At 35.7% G+C, this 25,637-nt stretch overlaps 1 protein-coding gene across 1 annotated transcript; it reads right to left on the reverse strand.

The window, feature by feature from the left end:
- Window positions 1–1,440: 1,440 nt before the first annotated feature.
- Window positions 1,441–24,542, reverse strand: LOC101208098 (auxin response factor 8). Its single transcript, XM_011656826.2, has 14 exons — window positions 23,781–24,542; window positions 23,432–23,547; window positions 23,172–23,270; window positions 22,946–23,002; window positions 22,703–22,858; window positions 22,537–22,621; window positions 11,343–11,433; window positions 11,088–11,252; window positions 10,868–10,990; window positions 5,307–5,382; window positions 4,139–4,286; window positions 2,456–3,492; window positions 2,187–2,380; window positions 1,441–1,858 (listed from the first exon to the last, which is right to left on the reverse strand). Exons 1-14 carry the CDS (start codon window positions 23,821–23,823, stop codon window positions 1,684–1,686), a joined length of 2,565 nt encoding a protein of 854 aa, XP_011655128.2. The 5' UTR covers window positions 23,824–24,542; the 3' UTR covers window positions 1,441–1,683.
- Between the last annotated feature and the right edge of the window lie 1,095 nt (window positions 24,543–25,637).

Genomic DNA, 25,637 nt, shown 5'->3' on the forward strand with positions numbered 1-25,637 from the left:
TCATTGTTCTTCGATCAGAGGGCAGTCTTTCTCTTCTTTGTGATAGATAGATTGTTACAAATATTTCATCCAATTGAACCCCATAATATCATCGTTCTTTGTTGTGATTGTTCTTGTTTGCTTCTTTAATTGGTTTTGATTACAGAGTCTCCGTTGTCTTTTTACTAGACTTTTCTTTTTACCAGATCATTAACAAGGTTAATCCTAGTCTTCATTTTATCTTGTTCCTTAATTTTGAGTGCAAAAGTAGAATACATTTGTCACCACATAAACAGATAACTATTTATAAATTTGTACAAGAAAAAAGAATCCATTTCCATTTTGGTTAGAGGGTGGGAAGAACAAACCCTACAAAAACAAATGAATATCTGCATACCACCAGGGTACCTAATACATAAACTTCTGCTTAAGGCAGAGAATGAGAGTACGTAAAGATTCAGGGTCAGAGTTTAAGAGTGAAACGACCTTATTTCTTTTAGGGTCATAATACTAACTTATATACCAAACATTTGGAAGTATATAAATAAAAATTCTAAACTAATAGTTGTATCATTTTAAATCTTGATTTTGTTTTTCACATGTGTCTAAATTTACACTTCTATTATTTTTTTAAATCATCCACACATATATGTAAACTTCTTCCAATGTCAATCACTCTTCAAATGTCAATCATACCAAGTGGAAGATAAAGGCTAACACAGGAAGAATTCTCAGACAATATTCAGACAACGCCTACATTGGCTCATCTATGAAAGTTTGATACAGAACCTAAAATTTATGACTAAATTCATGTTTTTCCTAATAAATGTATAGAAAAAAAAAAGAAGAAAGAAAACGTAACTTGTTTCGAAATAGAATTAGATTGACTGTGGAGTCGCATAGACCAACGGCATGTATCAAACATTCTCCATTTACCAAAATGGAAGCCAAGACCTGGATTATGGTTGTCAGACTCGGGTGTAGTTTTAACTTGACTATCACCTTTCTTTCAACTCTGATAACTTCTAAATTTTGTCAAATGTTGATTATCCCGTTGAGTCACTTGCTAGTTATGCATGGATATCTCATAAGCTCACGTTTCTACAAGTTACCAACTACTTACAATATAATATTCGAAAATCAAAACCACAATCGATAACCCATAATATCAGGAATCCCAAATCATAACGCGATCCGCATCAAATCTAGGGAGAAAAATTCCTTCCATGGAGGATATATTTTCTAAATAAAATAAAAAGATAAAGCATATAAATTGAGGATGCAATTTGATAATCCATAAAGATAGGACCACTGACATGTCTCGAAATCACATCCTATGAATCTGCACACTATGAGATGTATTGAGCGAATACTACTGCCTAAATGGGAAAAATAGAAAACAAAAGATTATGAAAAATATAAATTTAGAAGTTAATATAATCAAAAGAACAGAGCAGTACATGAATGCTAAAAATGTTCAACGTGTTATATTTCTTATCTAAGTAAACCACGTACATGTATTTTAACCACAATCTTTGGAAATCATAATTGTTTTAGAGTACTTATAAGCAAAAGGAATTATGAATACAAAACAGTTTACACACACTGATCTAATTTGAAGGCATTCCAACTGCATATCTAGTTTAATTGCAAGTTCCGTAGTAAACGTCTCTCGAACCTTGCAAAACAACTCCCTTACAAGTTTCAATACTCTAGCGAACCAACAGACGGTAATCCCGAAACATTTCCAGCTTCATTGCCACCACTGGTAAGTCGCTGACCAACGATAGGGTTAAAGGACTCGATCGCCTGTTCCCCTAGTTTCTGAAAGTCCTCGGGAGAAAGTATCTTGATAAACCCGACATTATTGACAAATGCCCTGCAATATATTCAAGGTCAGTTTACTGAACTTGTTTCCAACTATATAAGAAACATTACAGGCACAACTAGCAACAAAACTACAGAGAAGAGGGATAATTGCTCCCAATGAAGAGGTTGAACAAATAGATTATACTCGGTATATAAAGTAGTAGACAAAATTCTTCACTTCAAAGTTCCTTTCATAGAAAAGTTCGAGAGAAATTTAGAAGAGGATACGGAGAGCTTTAGACAATCGAACAAAAGCAATTCTAAGAACAGTGATACGATGTTCATTCTAAGCATAAGCCTATAAAGAGGATGCAAGAGACAAAGTGTCAATTACTTACTCCCAAGGGTCATCTCCAAGGAGAAGTACATCATTCTCCCTGTCGACAAATACAAGCTGCCAGCCTGATCTACGAGGGTCTTCCACCAACTGTCCCTCGATTCCAAACATCTGAGCCAGTTCCTCTCGCAGCTCCTGATAGCTGCTGAACCGAGAGATGTCTAGTGAGCGCCCAACAGACCCGGTTTTGTAAACCTGAAACAAAAAGAGTTATAAGCCAGCCACAACCAATAAAAACAGCATGTACCGCATGCGTTTGCAGGTTTGCACCTTTACAAATGTCCGAGTTGGATTTGATGGATCAACTTGCCCTGAGTTGTGCAACAACTCAGAAGAGTCTTGGACACAACTGTAAAGAGAATTCTGAAATCCAGAATCTCCCAGTGGCATTGAGGATGAATCAGGACCAATTGATGGAGAAGTGTAAGTGGGCACATTAGAAGGAAGTAGAAGTCCAGATGAATCAATATTTACACCAAAAAGTGTAGGACTTGGAGAATCTGAATTGCAATTTCTCAGCTCCAAAATTGAGTCTCTACCAGAAAAAGGTGGAAATGACATAGAGTTTGGGTGAGCGTCAACTTGTGAATGAGCATTCTTAGAAACAGGAGATTGTTGAGGTAAGTGCTCAGTTAGGATTGACTGCCCACTTCTGTAGATGGTGGAGAGATTTCCTGTCCCCTCAGCACATGATGAAGCAAGAATATTTCTTCTAGAGGTAATGGATTCGGAGTAACTAGTGTTGGAATCCATAAGGTCTGTTCTGGGAAATGTGGGTGATGGCACATTTGAATGCCCACCCTGATGAAATTGATTGCTTTGAACCTGAATGGTATCATGATAAGTATGCTGCTGTTGGTTTGGCAGATCCTCAGGTTGATTTTGTAGAGTTTGCTGAAGAATGTGCTGAGGTAGATTTTCTGCCATAACTTGGCTTGGTGCCTGCAGAATGTTTTGAGGCATAGAGTGCTGAACCAATTGCTGCTGCTGCTGCTGCTGCTGCTGTTGTTGCTGCTGCTGCATTTGCAATAGAGAGTTATGGAAGCCTGCCTGTGGAATATATTGGAAAGGTTGTTGAAGATGCATAATTTGCTGCCTCAGCATATCAACACCTCCAAGGTTGGGCATTCCAGCAGCCAACATGGCTTGATACTGTTGATTATGATCATTTCCAAACATAGAAGAATCAAGTCTCTGCTGCAACCAGGGCAGAGAGCTCACAGATTGCAAATTCAGTGAGTGTAGACCCTGTTCCCCAACTCCTCCCCGGAGCCACATTAAGCCATTTGATGCATCCTCTCTGTTATCTGTAAGAGAAAAAACCATTACCAAAAACTGTGGTCATAAATCAAGATTACTTTGTGAAAATATTTATATTATAATATTAAATTAATCAGTGTCGTAAGCATAAGCAATCCCTGCTAAATGACAACAAGTTGGGTGGGTGAGTATATTAAAGCGTTAGTTAATCTAATAAATTAAAAATTAACACCTAACATGGGCAAGATATCTTGTGTACATCTGTACAAGTTCCAACAAATAAGATGCAATCAACGGTTTTTAAAGATCAGACCATTAATTAATAATAAAAATGTCATTTCTTATCCAAAAAAAAATTAAGAATACAAATGATTATAGGTTTACTTAAAAGATGAACTTTCCAACTTTTTGCTTAAAAGAAACCGTTGGTGGAAAAAGCAAAATATATAATTTCGAGAACTTTGGCAAGTTAATTTTTTTCGGTTTACTTGAGTTTTCCAGAAATGAAACAAAAAACCAAAAAAAATTAATGAAAAAAAAATCATGACAGAGTCACACCATTGAAACAACTTTAATCCACTTAAACTTTCCATCTAAGTGCATTACAGAGCATAGTAAGCTTTGGAAAAAGGTGTAAGTTTGGACACCTAATGTAGAGGGCTAAAATGAATTGAGCAGATAGAAAACAAATACCATGAACAGAAGACACTCCAGGATGCCATGGACGTTTCAGTCTAAGTGGAAACAGAGACGGATACATAGGAAATGTAGTCAAAGGCTCGATTTCCCACAACGATACCCTTGGCTGCCTCTCTCCAGCTGTTGACTCATCCCACCCAACCTGTAAAAGGCGAAACACAAAAATTAACCTAACAGTCAAAGGTTTGAAAGGAACGGACTTTGGATGGTGCCACATATACTTTGAATAAATTTAATTTTTTACTATTATTATCTTTCATAAAAGAAACATGCACCTACAAAATTTAGAACAGACAGTGCCTTTAAAGGGTTTGTTCTAAATTTGCAAGTCCTTCAGATGCTCACATTTCCAAATTTAGGACAAACAGTGCCTACAAACTTTCTATCTAGCCATGCTAAGGGTTAAGGAAGGAAGAACTTAATAAAAAGTTGTGCTTTTACATTGACACCCTTGATTATTCACAAAAACTTTATATTAGGGCTAACACCTTTTTGCTGAAGCATCAGAACCAAACGATTCAAGCATCCTAAACTAGGCATTTCATTTTCAATAATATTTCTATATACTAATAAATACTATTTAAAATTTAAATACATTTCCAGAAGTGAATTAGAGCACAGAACCACAGAAGTCAGGTTCTCAGACCATGAACAGTATAGCCATGGTACAAAGTTGCCAGTAAAATAATTTTACTGTCGACAATCTAACAAAAATGCCAAGGGAATACACTATCCAATCCGTAATTAAGGTTTGGGGAGGCATCTAATCAAGGCTAAATTTACTGAGCAGTTCGATCAGTTTTATTACATCAATTCAACCCACATGTACAGCAACTACAGCAAGAAAATTCAGTTCATACAGATTTCAATACGTATACATATGTATACTAGTGCATGCTTGACAACACAGTTTTGAACAAAAGAACATATGGCCAATGGACAATTAGCCCATATTTGAACAACCAAACAATGAGGATTGTAGACTCTAATTTTGAACAACCACAAAGGACACAGGTTAGTCAACCAGCAGTACACTAGTGAAAGCCACTAATATTCGAGGCCAAAACCTAAGCATGCTCTACTAGACAAAGTAAAAAGAAATAAGGTCATTGTAAATTTTGCAAGTGTTTTTGTGACTGTCTTGGAAATAAAGCTGCAACACCTTGACAGAACGCCAATGAGAATTCGGCCAGCGAACAGGGTCAAGATCACTTATTCCAGTTATAGTACCCATGTACCTGACAATTCAACTATCCACATATTAGCGTGCAGGAACATGCATATTGCAGTAACCCATTCATAATAAAAGGTAGAATTTTTGACCTCTACAGGTATATCAACTATGTTCCAGAAAAAATCATGGATATCATGGAGACATACAGAAATTGTGTGCCTTGACAACTAATCTGAGTTTATCACTATCTTGAGACAAGACATGTGCATTATTACAAGAGTTGATAGTAATGATACGGGTAGAAGAACAAAAAATTGCTTAATCCATGAGTTATAAATAATAAAATACAATTTATATTTGCTTCTTCCTTCCAAGGTTTAGGGCTTAGGGTTTAGGGTTCAGTTGAATTGGTTAAGGTCGTGGAGGTGATATGATAGATCAAATTGGAATATAACCTTTGAAGAATAAAATTTACTCTTTTTATTCCTAAAACAGTTTTATATTTGTTTAAATGCAAGTCATACCTTTTATTAAATTATAGATTTCAACTGAAAAAAAAAAAAAGAAACAAGAATCATTATCAAATACATCCTTCTAAGAAAATCTAAAACAAATAAGATAGAAAAATAGTTATCTAACACATTTTTGTAATTACTGACTTTGAACTTATTCTTTTGGACTAGAGTCCCATTTAGTTACATGAAAATTCCCTTCTAGGGGTTTATTTAATGTTCTTATACATTCTCTCCTTTTTCAAAACGAAGCTTATTTCTTACCGGAAAAGAAAAACAAAAAACAAAACATTAAGCAAAATAAAACCAATTAATTTAGTAAACGATTAAGGAAAAATTAAATTCCTTATTGTTTGAGAAATAGTGCCAAATATCACCAAAATATCGATACCACCAACTTCAAGACCTCCAATTGTGCACATTTACTCTAGAAAGGGTAAAAAGGGTAATTTGCATAAAACAGTTATTAAGTAATCAAGGGGATCGTGCATGGATGAATCGTGTGTGTATGTGCGATATGATCGTGTGAACGGTCTTTGGAGAGATTTGGGTAGCCGTATGAGGGTTTGGAATAGTTCAGGGGATGTGACTAGTGAAGAGGTCCAACTCTCTTGAATAGCTGGTCGTTTGTGTTGTTTTTCTTTTGGTTCTGGTTGACTAAATAACCCAATGCAAATTGAAGAATTACTAATAGAATCAGCATTTGGGAAAGAACCGGAGTGTCTCAAGGCAACTATTGCACAGAAGAATAAAGAAACTCATGGTAACCAGGTGAGGATCAAAATATCATTGACCACAGAAGTTCTCGAAAATAGAAAGCAAGAAAGAACTGAGCAAGAGGCATGATGGTAACTAAGAAGATGAGTCTTCTCATCCCATGAAAGAAGGAGGTGATCAAAATTATGAAAGCTAGAGATATTGGCCTCTTATCTAGTAAGAATTCAAATTCTTTGTTGTTCAGTGCAGAGGGGCATTCGTGATTCACCAGTTTCCAGATACTAAATTTTGATAGTTACTTTGAGTAAGCAGCCATTATTGGTACTAATGGGAAAACAACTGTAAGAACACACATTTTGGGACGATTGAGACCAGGCTTTTTGCAAGGTTAGTGATCATGTTGAAGCTATCAACAAGGAACAAATTTGGCTAGAGAGAATTATTATTCAGACCCAATTGATTGAGAATCAAAACCTAGCTTTGAAGTTGGATTTTGAGTAAGAGGAAACAGGGCCCAACGTTGCCCAACCCAGCCAAGAGAATTCATAATTTCCTGTTGATACCAAATTTTGGCACCAACTAAGAATTTGTAATGCGTAGGAGAAAATCAATGATCGCTCTGCACAATAGAGAACCTAGCACCAGTGTAGTGCTTGATCACCAACACTTTGACAATCAAGTTGGTAACCGTTTAGAGAGAGAGCCAGAGAATTTGAGATGTTTTTCAGCATACCTCAAAAGTCTTGAACCCATTGATTATATAGAAAAATGGTTATGTAACAATCACGGGGCTAATATCTTTCAAATAATTAATTTGATCGTTACTAACTTAATTCGGTCTTGCAAATGAAAAGTAAATGTGGTTGGTATTAAATCACCGATTCACCCAAAAGCTTAAGCTTGTGGTTGAAGGCAAATTTAATTATATATCACCAACACTCCCCCTCACTTGTGGGCTTGAAATATCTGAAAGGCCCAACAAGTGGAATCAATTTTAATTGGGGAGGAAACGACAATGCAGGGGCTTGAACACAGGACCTCCCAGGACCACCTGCTCTGATACCATATTAAATCACCGATTCACCCAAAAGCTTAAGCTTGTGGTTGAAGGCAAATTTAATTATATATCACCAACAGTTGGCATAATAAGCAAATACTTGGTCATAATTTGTTTACCATGGCCGACCCTATGGTTGGCTTCTAGCCTTCAATACTTTAGCATTATTTTTCCCTAGTGGTCAGTCCTATGAATCGGCCTTCATGAAGTCTATGGAATTGGCCTTTGTGGCCTTCTTAACTTCCATGGTTGACCTAGAGCTGGTCTCTATGGATCTTGTTAACCAATGCAAATTGATCTCTCTAGCTCTAATGGTTGAGCCTATGGGCCGACTTCCATATTTAACCAAATAAATCCCTTCTTTTAGAATACTCCATTGGGCCATCCCTTTTAACTAAATACCCAGCCATATTTATACCCACAACAATCCCAGTCCCATCAATCCCACAAGTTGCAATTGCAATTCCAACTCAACGACCAATCTAAACCATTACCCTACATGAAAAGGTAAATACCAAAGAAGCATGAACACATTATTTTGGTGTTCATGTAAAACACATGCCAAACATGGATAGTTTCAAACGTGTGTACAACATGAACATTTGTGTCTTTCTTTTTTCAATTTCAAACACGTCTCGAACACGTAAAAACAAGTCACGAACTTGATGATAATTAACCAAGATTAACTTGAACTTATCAAATTATCTCAATCCTATTACATCATATGCTATCCCTTCCAAAGAAACTCTTTCTCGAGTTTTAAAACGAAAATGATGGTACAAGTGAAAAAGCAAGCCACTCAAACGAAAATATCTTGACATATCTGACACCAATAACAACTAAGTCTCATGAGTCAAGCCAATAAATGGAGGGTTTGTCTTGCAAAATGAAATAAATTTCTTGGCAAAATTATCATGAATTTACCTAAGAATTATGTTTTTCAAAAATCAATTATTGTCAAAATATATGCAGACTCCTCAAAGGATGAAGGAAAAAGATATCCAAATTCCTACAAATTAGGTTGCCCACGGGTATCTTTTTTCTTTCACACTTGGAATTCAAGTTCTACCAATATTTCCTCTGATCTTAATCTTGCTTGTTCTTAAACAATTCTTGGTAAATCTTAGACATTTCTTGCATACCATTGGTGCCAGTGATTTCCCTTGTCTTCCTCAGTGGCCAAGGTTAACTTTTGCACTATTCTTATGCGGTGGAGGTAGCTGTCGTCAGTTGTGTGCCTCCACTAATTGATAAAACCAATGGGCACATTCTTTGCAGTGGCTTCATCTTCCTCAACACCTCTATCTTTGATTTCATCAATTAATTGTTCTACATCATCTAGTTCGAACTGACCAATCTACATGGAATCCCATCAATTTATCTTCTTCCAATACAAGCTCCTCTTTTATCTTTCTTCCTTCCTTATTCAACTATTCTTCAACTGATTTTTTGTTTCCTTATACTCCTTCATTTTTTTGCACAATTTCACAACTCATTTGGAGGAGTCCTTGACCTTCTATTAATTCATCAAGCTTGTTTTGATTTTCTTGAATTATTTCTTTTTTAAACTCTTTCCATTGTTTTGAAAGTTGATCATGTTTTGAGTCATCTTTCCTAACAAATGTTGGATCTCTTTTACTCCATTCTTCGTTTCCTTCAATACTTCAAGATTAATATACAATTTGGGTGTTCTTGAATAACTTGAGCCTCATAGTTGTCGTAAGGCTGATTCTTGGGTCTTCTTGAATATGTTTCAACCATTCTTTGTCGTTCTCCATAACCAAGATAATGATTTCTTCCTTAAGCGTATTAGTTCTGAAATAAAATTCCATTCTTGGATAATCTTCAAATTTCTTCTTGCACTTCTTGAATTTAAAGGGTTCCCCTAGTTAGGTATTTGTTGTTCGACAACGAGCACAACTCACCAAGCTCCCTCTTGTGATCAGTGTCACCAAAAGTTTCTCGGTTTACCACAAGCGGCAGTCAGCGTTGGCCTGAACTACTGCTTTGATACCAAAGTCTTTATTATCAATTAAAAATAATTTACAAGAGAAGTGTCCTCTATTTATAGAGAATTAACTGTAAGATAGGATCCTAAAAGGATACCTAAAAACACTAATAAGAAACTAAAATATAATTAATCAAAGACTACTCAAGGTTAACTTGAATTTACCAAATTATCCCAATCTTACTACATCAAGAAAGGTAATTAAATTTAATCCATCCAAGGAAATGAACAATCACTTGTCTCTTTATTAACATCAAAGGTCAGTAACCATCCAAAAATGCAACAATGTATTCACTGTCAATAGAACGAACCAAATAAATTTAAATGAGACATAGGAATGCGTGAATTTCTTCCCTTTTTATTTTTCCTCATTTTTGTAAGAAGCTATTTCTTTAGAAATGTGAAATAATAAAAGATAGAGAAAGACCCTCATGCCAGGCAGAAGAAGCTAAAATAAATGCCCTCAATTACCAAGAAGCATAGATACCCCAAACTATTTTTAAATAAAATGTTAGTTGAGTCCTGCAATGTGTGTGTGTGTGTGTGGTTGTGTGTGGTTTTCTCTTTTTCGGTATTTTAGGGCTTTGGGGTTTGGTATTTTTCTACTGTCTTGAACATCTTTTTCAGTTTCATTTTGATGTTCAAAGTTTGATAATTGAAGCCTTTTTGGGAAGTGTAGAGGTCTTTTGATTTGGTAATTTGGTGTTCAGAGCAGTTGGAAATCTTCCAAAATCTTTATTCTGTAGTGTCTATTGGCTCCTCGTCCTTTGATCTAATATGCTCATAGTTAAGCATCTTTTGCCTTTATTTTCATGTTTTGTTCGGATTATTATTTTATGGGTTCTTTTGAGGGAGATACTTTAAATTTATTTGCATGTTTTTCCCCTATGTATTTCTCCATAGTTCTTCTATTTACTGGGTAAAGATCTGTATTTTTTTAGCATTTCTCTATTCTCGTTTTTTCAATAAAACTTTATTGTTTCTTTGCTCCAAAACAAGTAATATGCTCCCCAAGGAAAACCAAAAAAAAAAGGAAAAAAAACCCACTCTACCCAAGAAAATCCCATTTTTTCCTTCTAACTAAAATATCCAAAGAACCAAAAATCTCAAATTTGAACCAATCTACAGACAGCTTCAACATTCAAGGAATGTCTTCCAAGGAAAATGCTGAGAAGACTAGTGATAATAGGAAGAGCATGCCAATCATTTTCCTATATCAAACAGATGAATAATGTACTATTTAAAGTTACAATACCTTCGAACGCTTGACTCTTCAGTCTCAAAAAGCATCCGAAAACGCATTCCTACTGAAACGCGGGTATGAAATACAGCTTTAACATATTTTGTCAAAGGGATGACAAACTCTGATGGGCTAGCCCTGAAATTATTTTTTACGAAGATATTGTTTCAGGATGGACCAAAGTAAATTGTCAAATGGCAATAACAGTGGCAAAAGGAAAGAATTATTTTCGAACCTGGGGTTGTAAAACACTGTGAAACAGCTATTTGTTGCAGCAGCATGAGCTGCAGCAGCAAGGAGTCCAATGTGCATGCTATCACTTGATAAAACAGAAGAAGGCATCACAGTTTGTGGTCTTGTGGCACGGCGTATACCCAAAAGAAGCTGATTTTTTTCATTCCTAGATAATTGATTCAGGGTGCTCAAATTATAAAGTCAGAAACAGAACACCATTGTATAAAAACACATATAAAGATAAGGGAATAATTACCATATAAAGAGAACCGAATCCCCAGCTACCAATCTTTTGGCACTAACGAACACACTCCAACCAGTTGTAAGAAGATGTCGTTTTGGCTGTCCTGTGACAACAAAAAGATAAGCCATGTTAGCTGCATATACAGTTTACTGTTCCCAAATGGTTTTCTATATTGAAAAACAAAGTTTCAAAACGAAAAATGATAGTCCAAGAAAAATCACAGGAATACATCACAGCATACAAAAAGAAAAAAAAAAAACAGTACACAGGGACCCCCAAAGCAACCTTTACAAAAGCTGTTGTAAGAGAGAAAATAAATGGAAAGGTAAAAATAACGGAATGAAAATAAGAGAGAAAATTGGATGCAGCAACAGTAGACACGCAAAGTGAGTTGCTCAAATCGCTTTGCTATCAATGTTGTCAGAAATGTTTTTGTTCTTTTCAAGCTCAAAAGTTTGAAGTAGCACTAGACATCTTAGGAAAAATGAACAATGATTTTAACTGAAGATCCACTCATCCACTGCTTGACTGCAAGAATGGATTGTTGGAGTTGAAGGAACAATGGTGTTCTTCCTATCAATGCCATTCGAGACAATCCAACCCATGGCCAGTAATCGCACGAATCGTCTCCCAAGGATGGCTCAGATCTTAAACTCAAGATTTTTTTTTAACTACACAGCTCCATAGATGTGGGTTTGGAGAACCCACTTCATCAAGTGAGATAAATCTCTTCTCTGTTTTCTTCTACCTCTTTCCATAAACAACTTGTCAACCTACCCCTCCTCGAGACACTAGCAGTTAGCAGGACCAGACTATAAATAGTAAAAGGTATATTTCATAATTTGATAATCAGGTGTGAGTGGATGTATTGATTAAAAAACTTACTTTTCTTTAACGAAAGAGTACAAGGAGGGAAAATAAGACATCCTCCCAACCTACAAAAACCAAACGAGGTTATATATATTATATTATCTAAAAATGGAAATACTAGTATAAGAAGGTTGGTGAGAAACAATGACTTGCATCCTCAGTGTCAGTCAGCCACTTTGTGACTCTACCCTTCATTATGGAACAAAAGACTTGTTCTTCCACCAAAAAGTAGTACTATAAATGATTTGATCCATCTAAAGCCTAACTTGAAATAATATTTTACGAGGCATTTGTTGTGCAATTGAGGCGGGCAGGCAAGGGGTTCCATGGTGCATCAGTAATTCATAAATACTAATTACTTAATTTAATAATAAATAATTGAATTTAGATTTAGTTATTTTTTTTATGAAAACCATACCATCAAAGAGAAAATGAATGAAATACAAGCAGGTAATACCAAAAATTGAACCAGCCTTCATAAAAGGCAAAAGCCTCTTTAATAGTACTCTTGCCAATAATGCTATTGCTCACTCACTCTCTCACTCTCTTCTCTCACCCATCCACCCTCCATCTCTCAACCGCAAATACAGATGGAGATGTTCATTTTTATACCAGCAACCTGCTCCAAAATCCTAATCCTTGATTAAGCAGGGAATGGGGAATTGGAACAAAGGGGATAAGATCCCCACCCCAGCGGAACATCATTTAACTGAAATACTATTTCTTATTCTTTTCCTTTGAATGAGCATTTGTTGTGGAGATTATACTTTTTATTAGAAATTTCCTTGAAAATCATTATATTACGTTTTTTGCCCAGAAAGAATTAGCAAAGTGAGGTGACAAGGAGCACATGGTTTCCACTTTTATGACTAAGAATGCACCAATTTTGAAAGGGGCCTTTTTATGCAAGTTGTTGATCGTATTGATACCGTTAGAGTATTGAAATTATTAAATTCGTTGTAGCTCATTACCCTAAAGCCTAAACTTTTGAGTTAAGTGATTTTACATGGTACCAAAGCAGAAGATTTTGTATTCAAACTCTTGCAATATAAGATTACATGGTATCATAATCTTATTTTTATGAATAACCAAGCTTCTATTGAGAGAAGATGAAAGAAAAGAACAACCTCCAAGAAGGCAAGATAAAATTCACAGAATATGATAAGAAACGGAGACTTAGAGACCATCTCCAATGGTCTTTGGGGAGAGAGAAGAATGGTGGATAGGTTAAACCCGAAAGCTTAACCTTATGATTAGATGAAAGCCCAAATCCCAGGAGGCTGCTTCCTCTTACACATATTTGCAATGGAGATGTCTTTACATAAGGCTAGACAATGAGACTTGGGAAGTGTTTATGAGCGGCAGTGAAACCAATCTAGAGATCATTTCAGAAGAAAGTGGACTTCCCCGTTAACAATTACACTCAATATACTATCATAGATGTTAAGTTTCCACAAGAACAAGAAGAAAGAACATGACAAGAAGGAACTTACAAAATAATAAATAATAACAATTAAAAAAAAAAGGAAAGGAAAAAAATGATAAACTACTCAAGGAAGTCTAACCATTGGTCTCTATATCCATAAAAGTACCAATGGACTCAGTGGCAAATCAATCAAGGGCAAAAGTTTATATCCATTTAATATTTTAGATCGATTAAATGGGTATGGGTTAAAGGCATGATGCAATATTAAAATTACGTACTATTGAATAACTTGAATTAAAATATAGTCCCTAAACTTTTAAGTTTGGGTCTATTTGATCCTTAGACTTAAAAGTGAATTTTAGGATATGCCAAATAGAATTGTAAACTTCAATTTCATGTCCAATTAATCATTGAATTTTCAATTACCTATTCAATGAGTACAAGCCACTAGGATTAATTGACGTTTTTATTTTTCAAATTTGAAAGTTAAAATCTCCTTAGACATAAGCTTTATTTTCTTTAGAAGAATCATTTCATTGAATAAATGAAATATTGGGGAGAGCCCAAAGCACCTACAGGTGATTGCAGTAAATATTTTCAATTTGAAACTAAATAAGAAAGACTTAAGTGTTTAAAAGGTGTCTACTTTTATACAAATGCATAGCTATAGAGAGAACTACATCTTGTTGAGAGAGTTGATCATATAGCTAACTACAACTTGTTGAGAGAGGTGAATGATCAACGGGATGACATAATCAGTTTTAAATTACTCAAATCAATAGGTCACCTTTGGGCGGGAGGATTTTGATATCATCACAAGGTTGAGGTTTACGTCGAGACGTCCCATTCAGTTTGAACAAGATAAAGCCTTGAGGTTGAGACGAAAGTATTTGGGCGATAAGACCAACATGAATAGGTCGGAGTTAGACAAAGAGTACCCAACTCTTAATTTTGAGAACGAGGATAATGTGAAGATGTTGCTTTTTATTTCATTGAATTGGCTAAGATGGAGAGGGAGAGGAGGCAGCACATGGATTGGACCATGTTAGGCCTCACAGATGACTTGGAGGATTTCATTAGCTACAACTGGGATGAGTTGATATAGGTCAAGACTCTGGATAGCTCAAAATGGACCTTGAGGGGAAAGGTTGCATTGCATAAGAAGAAGCCCTTAAACAATAAGTCTCGAGAGTCCTATAGGCTAAATAGCTTTCCCTTCGCCTTTCAGGTTCGTAAATCAATTCTATGCTTATTATGTTTTTTCAGTAGTTATATGCTTTGTGCAAGAGTTAATTACAAACACAATTGTTAATCTAATAGAACCGACTGGTTTCCACGTTTGTAATTAATCCCTCTACTCCTTATTTCCACGTTTGTATCACCTTTCCTATCTTAAGAACCGATTAGTTTCGAAGTTTCTTGTTTGGTTCCTTCCCATTTGGTTTTCTAAGGGAACAATGGATGTTAGGGTTTTGTTGTCTCTATTTGAAGGGTTCCTTTCAACTTGGGAGAAGGGATTGGAAGGGGGTTTTCTTTTCATGTAATTCTTTTTTGCATTGTTTGATTGATCCTTCCTCTATTCGCAGGTCGGTCTTTTCTATTCTTTGAAGAGTCAAGGAAAGTGAAGTTTTTTTACTTGGCAAAGATTACATGGTCGTGTGAAAATGATGGATTGATTTATGAGGAAGATTCCCTCGCTAGTAGGGTCGTTTAACAGTATTTATTTTAGAAAGCAATGAAATATTTGGACCATATTCTCTAAAGTTGCTAGTCTATTAGATCTGTGTGGGATCTTTTCTTTTAGATATATGGGTTCTTGCTTGCTTAGTGCAAAGAGCCACCAATAGTATATGATCGAGGACTTTCACTTTCTACTCTTTCGTAAGAATGGTCATTTTCTATAGCTTGCCACAAGGTGCATATTTTTCAGGTTCTTTGGGGGAGCAAAATGATAGTTTTTAAATGGCCAAAGAGAAATCCTAGTCGATCAATCCCTTGTTTGATACTATGTTTCCTCCAAGCTTTGATTTAGAAAACTTTGAGTAACTAATATACAGGTTCTACCTTGTATAGTTGGAGCTCCTCTACTTAGGAGGGCTCACTTCAATTCGAAACTTTGATTTTTGTGTGTATTCTTTCATTTCTCATCAATGAAAATTATTATTTCTATCCTTAAAGAAAAAGAGTTAACTTGTCATGGGGTGATTCGCTTGCTATCTCATTTTTCTTCCATCTTAAATCCCTAACTCTCATCTATTAAATCCTAATTCTTTTTCAATTTGAAATCCTTCTATTATAATGGATACCTCCCTAGTCACTATAACGCATTCAATGGTCACCACCAACATTGGCATCGACTTCAATAAATTCCTTAGTAGACTCAATTTTGTATCCAATTGTTGTTTTGGTATCTCTTTCACTAATTCAATCACTAACCATATCCCTCTTGGCTCTTTCACTAATTCAATCACTGACCATATCCCACCATTTTCTGACACCCTCCTCAATTATCGGGAGCACTTTTCCCTGTTGCAACCATTGCTCCATTGCTTGTAAACTTCCAATCAGCCTCTAAACGTTTTGCCATAAAAAGCAGCTAACCAAGCATAGATTTTTTACAAACCACATGATGGAGATGGTAACTATTAAAAGCGGGAAAGAAAATAGACACAAGATTACCTGGAAACCCAAGTACCGGAAGAAAAACCATGATCTTACTTTCTTATTAATTTCTCATATTAACAAAAGATAGAAGGGGGGAAATAAATAGACAACATGCTTATGATAAAAAGGAAAAGAAAATTAGGTTAAATCTTTCCTTGGGCTAAGCCCAAGAATTGCAATTTTTGTATAGAACTGCGTTTCTTTCTATGGTGTGGTAGAAGTTCTGGAAGACAGAGGAGATCTTGGATTTATCAGTGATAAGGAAGACCCAGGTAAGATGCGATGATCATCAATAAAGGTCACAAACCACCATTTCCCAGAGGAGGTAGTGACCTTTGAGGGACCCTAAACATCGTTATGGATAAGGGTGAATAGTTGAGTTGGCTTATATGGCTGACGAATAGAAAATCTGATGTTGTTTGACCCAAATACACATATCACAAGAGAAAGAGGAGACATCAACTTTAGAGAAGAGATGGGGAAATAAATACTTCATATATTAAAATTTTGGGTAGCCTAACTGGAAATGCCACAACATACAATCTTGTCCAACAATAGTAAAATATGAAGATAGTAAACTAGTCCTAGGATTACTACTAGCGAAGATATCATCGTCAAGGAGGTAGAGTCCCCTGCTATGCCGGGCAGTGCCCAATCATCCTCCCCATGCTCAAGTTCTGAAAAGAAATAGAATTAGGTAAGAAAGTAGCTTTGCAGTTCAGCTCGAGTGATCTTGCTTATGGATAGCGAATCATAGGAAATCTTAGGCACATGCAACACATTCTGGAGGGATAGGCCCTCAGAGGAGAAATTTTGCTCCTTCCCAACAATTAAAGCTAAGGAACCATCGACTATTTTGTACTTTTCATTATATTATGATCTTTTCATTACCAACACACGGAATATAAGAAACAAAATTCTCAGAGGAACTTGTCAAGTGATCTGTAGCACCAGAGCCTAGGACCCAAGGATTCTTCCCATCGACACTGATAAAACTAAGAAACTGAGGCATGCCTAACTGAGCAATGGCTCTTAGAGTGGAGGGTAGAATAAGACCGATCTGGTTTACCGTAAGGTTGAATGGCTGAAAGGTTCTAGTAGACTCACCCATATAAGCACGCCCTGAAATCTGTTTATCATTTGTGGAACGTTTCTTACCTCCTGGAGGACGACCATGAAATTTCCAACACTGATTTTTAATGTGGCATTGTTTCTTGCCAAGCTCAGAGATAAGGATTGATTTCCCGTTGTTCTTCTCACTATCATGGGTAGAAGATCTAGCACTAAAGGCAGCAGAGTTGGTAGCAGGAGTAGTCAGAACAGTCATAGTGCTCGTACGGTCTTATTCAAGATGGACTTTATAGCACACTTCCACTAAGGAGGAAAGTGGTCCATACGACCACAAACAATGTCAAACTTAGGGTTGAGACCTGCAAGGAAGTCATAAATCCGATCAGCTTCTTCGAGCCTAGCAAACTGTATGTCATCATTTAGAGTATCCCATATTGTCTCTCTGCACGGGTCCATCTCTAGCTAGAACAGGGAATGTTATTGAAGTAGGAGGTAACATCCAGGGTTCCTTGCATGCAATCATGAACTTATTTCCTCGGTGTATACAAATGAGAGGCGTTCTGAAGTTTCGAATAAAGTTTCTAAGTAGTGACCCATAAATCCTTCACAATTGCTGCATAAAGCAGAAGCTTGCTAATTTGTGATTTCATACTATTAATCAACATGAACCGAATAAGAGAGTTATCTCCTCTCCAAAAACGTTCTTGGGCATCACCGGTTGGCGGCAAAGAGTCATTTGACCATTTGAGACCAAGAAAAATAGTTTTGGCCATTTAGCTTCTCTCCTGGAAAGACACCTGTAGATGGTGCCAAAGAACTAGTTATATAATTTGAGGACAAAATAGAGAACGAAGTTACCAATTTTTTGAAATATGTCAGCAAGTCGATTGGTTTGGATCGTATCGAAGATACCAACTTCAAACCCTGATTTATTATGAAGTTAATCAATCCTGATACCATGGAAGAGCATCAGAATGCAACAGTGCATGAAAAGAGGGCAGCACGTGAAACTAGGGCAACAACGACGCGTGGATGTGCAGCTGACTAAGAGGGTGTTGCGATTGGACAAAGGGCCACCATTGGGAATAGGCCGACTAAACTACGGAGACGACGAATAGCGATGAGTGTGGACGGATAGATGAGGCGTGCACAGCTCTTTCCCTTCACTAGGCAGCGTGGATCACTCCGAGGGTGGGCTCACTGTGATCATCAGCGACCTCTGAAGCTGGTGGAGCCACTTTTCCATAGCGGTATTGATCCCAACGGAGGCGACTGTGTTGTCGGTCTCTGTTTGAGTTTCATCAACAATCATGTTTGGGGTTTCGTCTTTACCCCACTTTGATACCATATTAAAAGCGGTCAAGAAAATAGACACCAAGTTATGTGGAAACCCGAGTACCGAGAGAAAAACCATGATCTGACTTTCTTATTAATTTCTCATATTAACAAAAGATAAAATGTGAAAATAAATAGACAACATGATAAAAAAAGGAAAGGAAATTAGGTTAAATCCTTCCTTGGGTCAAACCCACTAATTCTAACAGTAACAATATTAGAGGTTGGAATTTCAATAGATCTAAGAATGATTGGGTTGAATCATCGTCCTATTCTTCTTCTAATTTCACATATAAATGCATTTGCAAGGTAGTTTGTTGAATTGCACTCTCAAATTTCATTCATTTTGTGTTCAAGAAGAGAAGGGCAAAATTGTTCATGAGATTAATCTCTGTTTTTCAAGTGCTTCAATTCTCACATCAGCCTCTAGAATAGAAATATGGCAATTGAAACTTGTTGTCTTTCATAAATAATACACACAATTTTAGTAAATTGGCTTCATATTATGTTTGAAATTTGTGCCTTAGCAGTTTAATAATCTTATTCCAAAGTTCCCTTTCTGCATTTCGTTGGGCTCTCTACAGCTCGTGTTTATCATTCCTATCATGGATAAATAGTAGTGTGGTTCTCTTTCAAAAAAATAAAAATAAAAAGAAGCTAACTCCTAAATCTCATGATCAAGGTGAGCTTTACTAAATTCAAAGTGATAGAGAAATGTTCCAACCAGTGAACAAAAGCGAAGTGGATGGGTGGCATTAAGTATATAGAAGTAGCTAAATAAGAAATAAGTAAGAACCATAAATAGAGACTACTCCCCACTAGTTCCTAAAGGTACCTTTGGAAATTATACTAGAACCTTAACCATTGGAATATAACTCCCTGCTTACTTGCAATGAACTTACACCATAAAGTCGAAAGGTTCTAACAGGAACTACTACAACTTCAAGAGGGTACACTTTTGCTTCAAAATTTCCTATCCATAGTCCAGATTTTGATACAACATTCCAATTTACTAAATGAGACCTACCACCCCTATCAACTCCTCCCAAAGAAACAGCTCCCTTGATCTAATCTAGCTAAAACCAATCATACAAGAATACAAAATTGAAGAACATGCAGAGGAATTACTTTCAAGGTAAACTTAATTAAATATCCATTTTTCTCTAAGCAAAAAGTCTCGATGTGGCTTTTACTTTTGTAGGATGCTTATTTCACCTACTCCCCATCTATTTGAATTACGTGCCATGCCTGCTTCATGGATACAGTTCCTTTTGAAGATAGTATTAGAAATTTCTTCAAAATGCTTTTGGTTTGGGTAAGGTTTTGCTTGGAAACAATTTTATCATCTATCTACAATTTTTGCAAGTCGCCCTTCCAAAAGATATGCATCCTATCTCATAAAACAAAAAATGATAAAAGACTACTAGAAAAAAGATCTATAAGCTCATGTAAAAAATCAATTCGAGAGCGGTGACAGGTAGCCCCATTCACACTTGAAATCCTATCTCGAAAATGCCTTCCAATGAAGTAAAAGGAATTGCAAACATTGAACAATATCTGTTAAGTTATATATAATTAAATTTTCCTTGACCCATCATCTTTAAATCACCAATCGACCCAAAAGCTTAAGTTGATGGGCGAAGGTAAATTTAATATTATATATCATTCAACACTCCTCCACTTGTGTGTTCGATATATGAAAAAATCCAAACAAGTGGAAATCAATTTCAATTGGGACAAAAATAACATTGCAAGGGCTTGAACACATGACCACCCTGAACCACCTATTATGATACCATCTTAAATCATCGATCGACCCAAAAGCTTAAGCTAGTGGGTGAAGGTAAATTTAATTATATATCATCCAACAATCTCTCTCATTTGTGAGCTTGATATATTTTCTAAAAAAATTGGCAACTTGCACCAATCTCTCTAACCATTTCACTAAGGGTACATTTCATGTAAGAGTTAGGTTGCATCAAGTTAGTAATAATTGTCGGTGAGTAATAATTGTATGTGTTGGTAATATTTATTTGTGTTTTGGGTGAAGAATTGGGCTTGTTGAGGGTGTAAAGTAGAGTTGGGTTGAGTTATTGGAATCTAGTGCAGTTTTTTGTAACCTAAAAAGGTAAGCATTTTTCATGAGTTTTTTCCTTTAACTTTTAGTTCCACCATTCAACTACACATGTACTTCCCCAAATTTATAGAACTCCTTTAAGATGAGAACTTAAAAATATATTTTACAATATTCTACACGTAACTAATGCACTTGAAGTAGAGATAATACTTAGATTTATATATTCAACAACCCTACAACATACTTCAGTCATGGAATGTATAAGTTGAATATGCACAAAGAAAAAATGGTTGTCGTCAATGGTCTATTTACATATTCACAAGAAAATAAAAACATGGCTAATAATGGAACAATTCGAGCACACAAAAAATTATTGTTCCATTGAGATAGTAGTCGATCTTGCAAAGTAGGCACAAACAACACCACTTCCTAGACAGTGGTGGGATTGTTAAGAAGCAGTTGGTCTTCTAGATGTCAATGAAAAATAGGTTTACAAGGATGACTTGGCCATCCTCAAACAATTCCTAAATGTCAATTACCACAAAAGACGACTATTAATCACTATAAACTAACATATTCAAATTTCTATTTAAAAGCACTTTCACCACTTGGATTCTTTTGTTTTTTTGTTCTTTTAGTACATCATCATTGAGTTGGACATAAAAGTTGGTTGTTGGAAATAAATGAAAGAGTATGTGATTGGAGTGGGTCCTCCAAGGTGATCATTGTTGAAGTTGATAACCAAAAGTGATCTTCACGAAGTTGGTCGTCCGAGGTGAATGTCGATGTTAGTCGTCAATGATGGTTGTCACCAGAGTTAATCATCAAAGGTGGTTTTCATCAAAGTTGACATTGGAGGTGGTTATCAAAGCATGGAGTTGACCACGTGTGGTGGTCATCGATGTTGGTTGCTCGAGTGTGGCAACAGTAGTCACCAATGATGGCCGACAACTAGAGTTATTGAACATTAGAAGGAGTGTGGTTGAGTCGGTAAAACTCAAACTCCACTGACATCTAAAGTTGGTGAGTCAAACATTGAGTTAGTCATTTTTACCAACTCAACCCAACTCATGTTGATGAGCCAAACAACTTCTAAAATACCCTAGCAAGACAGTCAACGTCTAAGCAAACCACCGAGTGAATCTAGAGGTTCATAACTCTCTAACAAGAAATCTATCAACTTTGACTGACCAAGTGTCTTGTAACAAAACCCTTACATTCCAAGAAAGATTCTTAATGAAGCAACTGAAGTGCTCTAATTTTCCTTTTCATTAACCATTTGATTTTTAACTTCCCAATAATTAATGAGCTTATTCAATTCTCAATCATCTGCATTTTTCCTACAACTTAATCTTAATTTCGTCAATTCATAACCAATTAATCGTTAACCTTTGCTTTGATTTCAAGATAAAATGTCAATGTTCATACTCTACAATGAACCAAACTTGAAGTCAGTTACCTTTAAAATAAAACAAAGTGTCTTACATTTGAGGAACTTGATATCACTATTGCTTGGTAGCAAAGGCAAAAAAATGATTAAATTAACAATTTCCTTGACAAGTTCATTTCAAATTGTCAACTAAATCCAAGTGCTTGACCAACACTACAAATTAATTGGTTGAACTAACGATCAGTGAAAAGGTTGGTTGGAGGTAACTAGAAACCACCAAAATGAAAAAGTTGGTTAGAGGTTACTAGAAATCATTGACAAAGAAAACCATCGCACTTATTTTCACAAATGGACAGAATATCAAGGAACTTACCTCGAAAAATATGCCTAAACTTCCATTCGATGTCATGAAGGTCTTTCGCAATCAGCTCTTGTGCCGGTGGCTGTTGTGAGAAATCCTGCAGGATCATACCAGAGAAAGATGGCAAAAGTCATCCATCAGATCCAACAAAATCATATAAAAGAATATGTGTTTGTACCAGTGGAGGAAAAACTTTCTCAGCAGCACGACGAGGTACAGAAAATCCTCCATGAGTGCTTGTATCACTTGCTGTCAACGTCTTGCAAAAGTAATTTGTTGGCTGTCTACTTGGAATCCCCAATTCCATGGGTAGAAACGTATCCTTTTGTTCTTGCTGTATGTATAAAATAAATTGAGCTAAGGTAGTAATAAATGTGGCAAGAAGAACTGAAAGTGAAACAGAGTTGTATAGATATTTTACTGCAGTCAATGGTTGTAATGTCATCTGCGCATATACTTCATCCGTCTCCACATCTGCCTGAAATTTCACACATACAAACCCTGCTTAAAAGTTCTTCTTGCTTTATTAATTTAATTTCCTCATTCATGGTTAACAATAGATTAATGAAAGATTGACACATTAAAAACATTAATCATGCAATGAAGGCTAAACACACTCAAACTACACGAAAAATTAAAGAACCCACGTGCATTGTAACGTTGTGAAGTTGACATATCAACTGGGGAGGTAGGTTCGGGTAATTCGGTATATGGCCATCAACTTCTTTGTTCGTCGTGGCAGCAACCTACAGACAAACAAATTGACAGAAGTCCTTTCAATTTTACAGGCTTATGCAATGACAACAACCAACTTAATTAAGACACTTCTCAACATTTCTCCATTCAAAGAAAAAGATAGCCGCAAAAATGGAAAAATATATTGCCAAACTAAAAAAAAAAATGGAACCTGTTCGCTGTGACCCTGAGGGAAGTAGACAACCCGAGTCCCAGCAGTTGGGAGGGACACAAGGGGCCCCGCGCATGCATGCCATAGCTCTGAATTCAAGCATTTCTTTTCCCCTCCTATAATCATCACCATCATTACAACGCCATAATTAAAGTTCAGCACAGAAGATCAAAATTTATGGCGGGAGACGAGGGAACCATAGCATTAAATAAAGAGAGAAGAAAAGGAAAGAAAAGAAATAAAAAAGCACATAATAATAATAACAACAATAACAATGCAAAACAGGATTTCCATCTTCCTAAATTGAAACAGTAAACCAAAAGAAAAGAAAAAGGCTAGTAAATCATACCTTCGTGATCCTGCTGACCAAACCCTGATGTTGAAAGCTTCATATCAAGCTTCCCCCTATGCTAAAAACAGACTCAAAACACACACACACACCACAAAAAAAATCAAAATAAAAAGAATAGTAAAACCCTAATCGACAGGACAAGAACCCTGCCTGAAACTCATAACTCTCAACCGATAACATTAAGAAGATTCCTCCGCTGCCTAAACCCGACGCAATCACTCACAACCCCACCGCACTCTCCCATCTCCCCCACCCCAAAATCAAACCAACCCAATATCCATCCTCTCATATACAGAGTACTTTTAGGGTTTAAGCCCAAAATCCCTCAAAATCAAAACCCCCCTCCGACCCCTCAATCAAACTTCCCACAAAAGCACCCAAACCAAACAAATTCAAACCTCAACCCACACATCAAAAAGCAATCCGTACTAGATCCTCCCCAAGAGAGAAACAAAACCCACAAAAGCAAACAACAATCAAGTGGGGAAACTAAGTAAGATGAACCCGAAAAAAAAACCCCACTGACAAACAATTTTAGAGTAAGCTGGTACCACAATCGGACTGACTGAGAATGTCAGTCAGTACAAATACAAAAAAAGAAAAAATAAATAAAAATAAATAAATAAAAGAGTAAAAGAGAAGAAGTGATTTCAAAGAGTGGTTTTCTCTACCAAAAACTGAAGGATGAGAGAGAAAGTAAAGAAAGAGACAGATGAGAGAGAAAGCACGGTCAAGGCAGTGTCTGTGAGAGAGAAGGGAAAAAAATGGTAAGTTAAGAGTGTTTTTATTTTAAGAGTGAGAAAAAAGAGAAAAATCTTAAACGAAAAAAGAGAAATGGAGTCCAGGAGATACTAATTTAGGACGACGCAATCACAACCCTTCATCTCTCCGTACCTTTTCATCTTAACTGTCCATTCCCCTTTTGATTTGACAGCAGGCATGTGCCACCATCCTCCAGTGGTCCTTGTCAGAAGTACGGATTATGTTAAATAATCACATTTTTTTTCTCTCCCATTTTTAACTTTCAACATTTCTTTTCTTCTTTTTTTTCTATTACACAATATTTTCTCCTTTCTTTTATCAATTACTCTTCCCTAAAATATCTTTGGTTTGGATTAAGTTTTAGACTTTATTTCAAATTTTAAAAACCGTCCAAATAATCATTTCAGTTTAGTTTTCTCTTTTTTTTTTCTCTAAACTCAAGTTAAACTCAATTACATGTTTCTTTTTTCTTTATCATCTAACTCAATTTAACTATCTTTTCAATTTAGTTGATTACATCGTTGTCGATCAGAGTTTAAATTGAAAAATAGTTGGATATGTCATTGTCAATATTAGAGTTTGATGTGTCGCTATCAATATGAAATTGATATATGGATATCATTTTTCCATCTCCATCTTTATTCCATACACTTTGTTTGAAATATCCTTTTTTTTTCTTTTTATGTAAGGGTGAGGAGCCAAATTTAAATTTTAATGTTATAAATTATTTGTGACGAATAAGTTTCATGCAAGCATATATGACATTGTTTATTTCTTAAAAAATTGTTATTAGTATTAAATTTTCGTAAATTAAATATTATATTATTTAATCTTACATTTTTTAAATATCCATGTTATTGAAATATAGATTAACATTAACATTAAGTTTTTCTTAATATTAATAGAGAGAAAAAGTCAAGTTTGGAGTAGAGAAATATGGATAATATAAAAATAACAAAGATGATTGCTTATAAAAAAAAACATATATATATATATATATATATATATAAATAAAATAGGAAAAGATAACATAAAAACTCCATTCTTGTGAGAAATGAGAATCCTTTATCTCATTCGAGGTAAGTTCCTCCA

Source organism: Cucumis sativus, chromosome 5, assembly GCF_000004075.3.
Source record: "Cucumis sativus cultivar 9930 chromosome 5, Cucumber_9930_V3, whole genome shotgun sequence".
In the NCBI taxonomy this organism is placed as follows: domain Eukaryota; kingdom Viridiplantae; phylum Streptophyta; class Magnoliopsida; order Cucurbitales; family Cucurbitaceae; genus Cucumis; species Cucumis sativus.

Excerpts from the sequence above, each read along its gene's own strand:
- LOC101208098 (XM_011656826.2), bottom strand. The coding sequence starts at position 23,823 with ATGAAGCTTTCAACATCAGGGTTTGGTCAGCAGGATCACGAAG. Across the intron at positions 23,548-23,780 it reads TGGTCAGCAGGATCACGAAG|GAGGGGAAAAGAAATGCTTG; the intron begins GTATGATTTACT and ends TGATGATTATAG. Across the intron at positions 11,253-11,342 it reads GATTCGGTTCTCTTTATATG|GAATGAAAAAAATCAGCTTC; the intron begins GTAATTATTCCC and ends TCAATTATCTAG.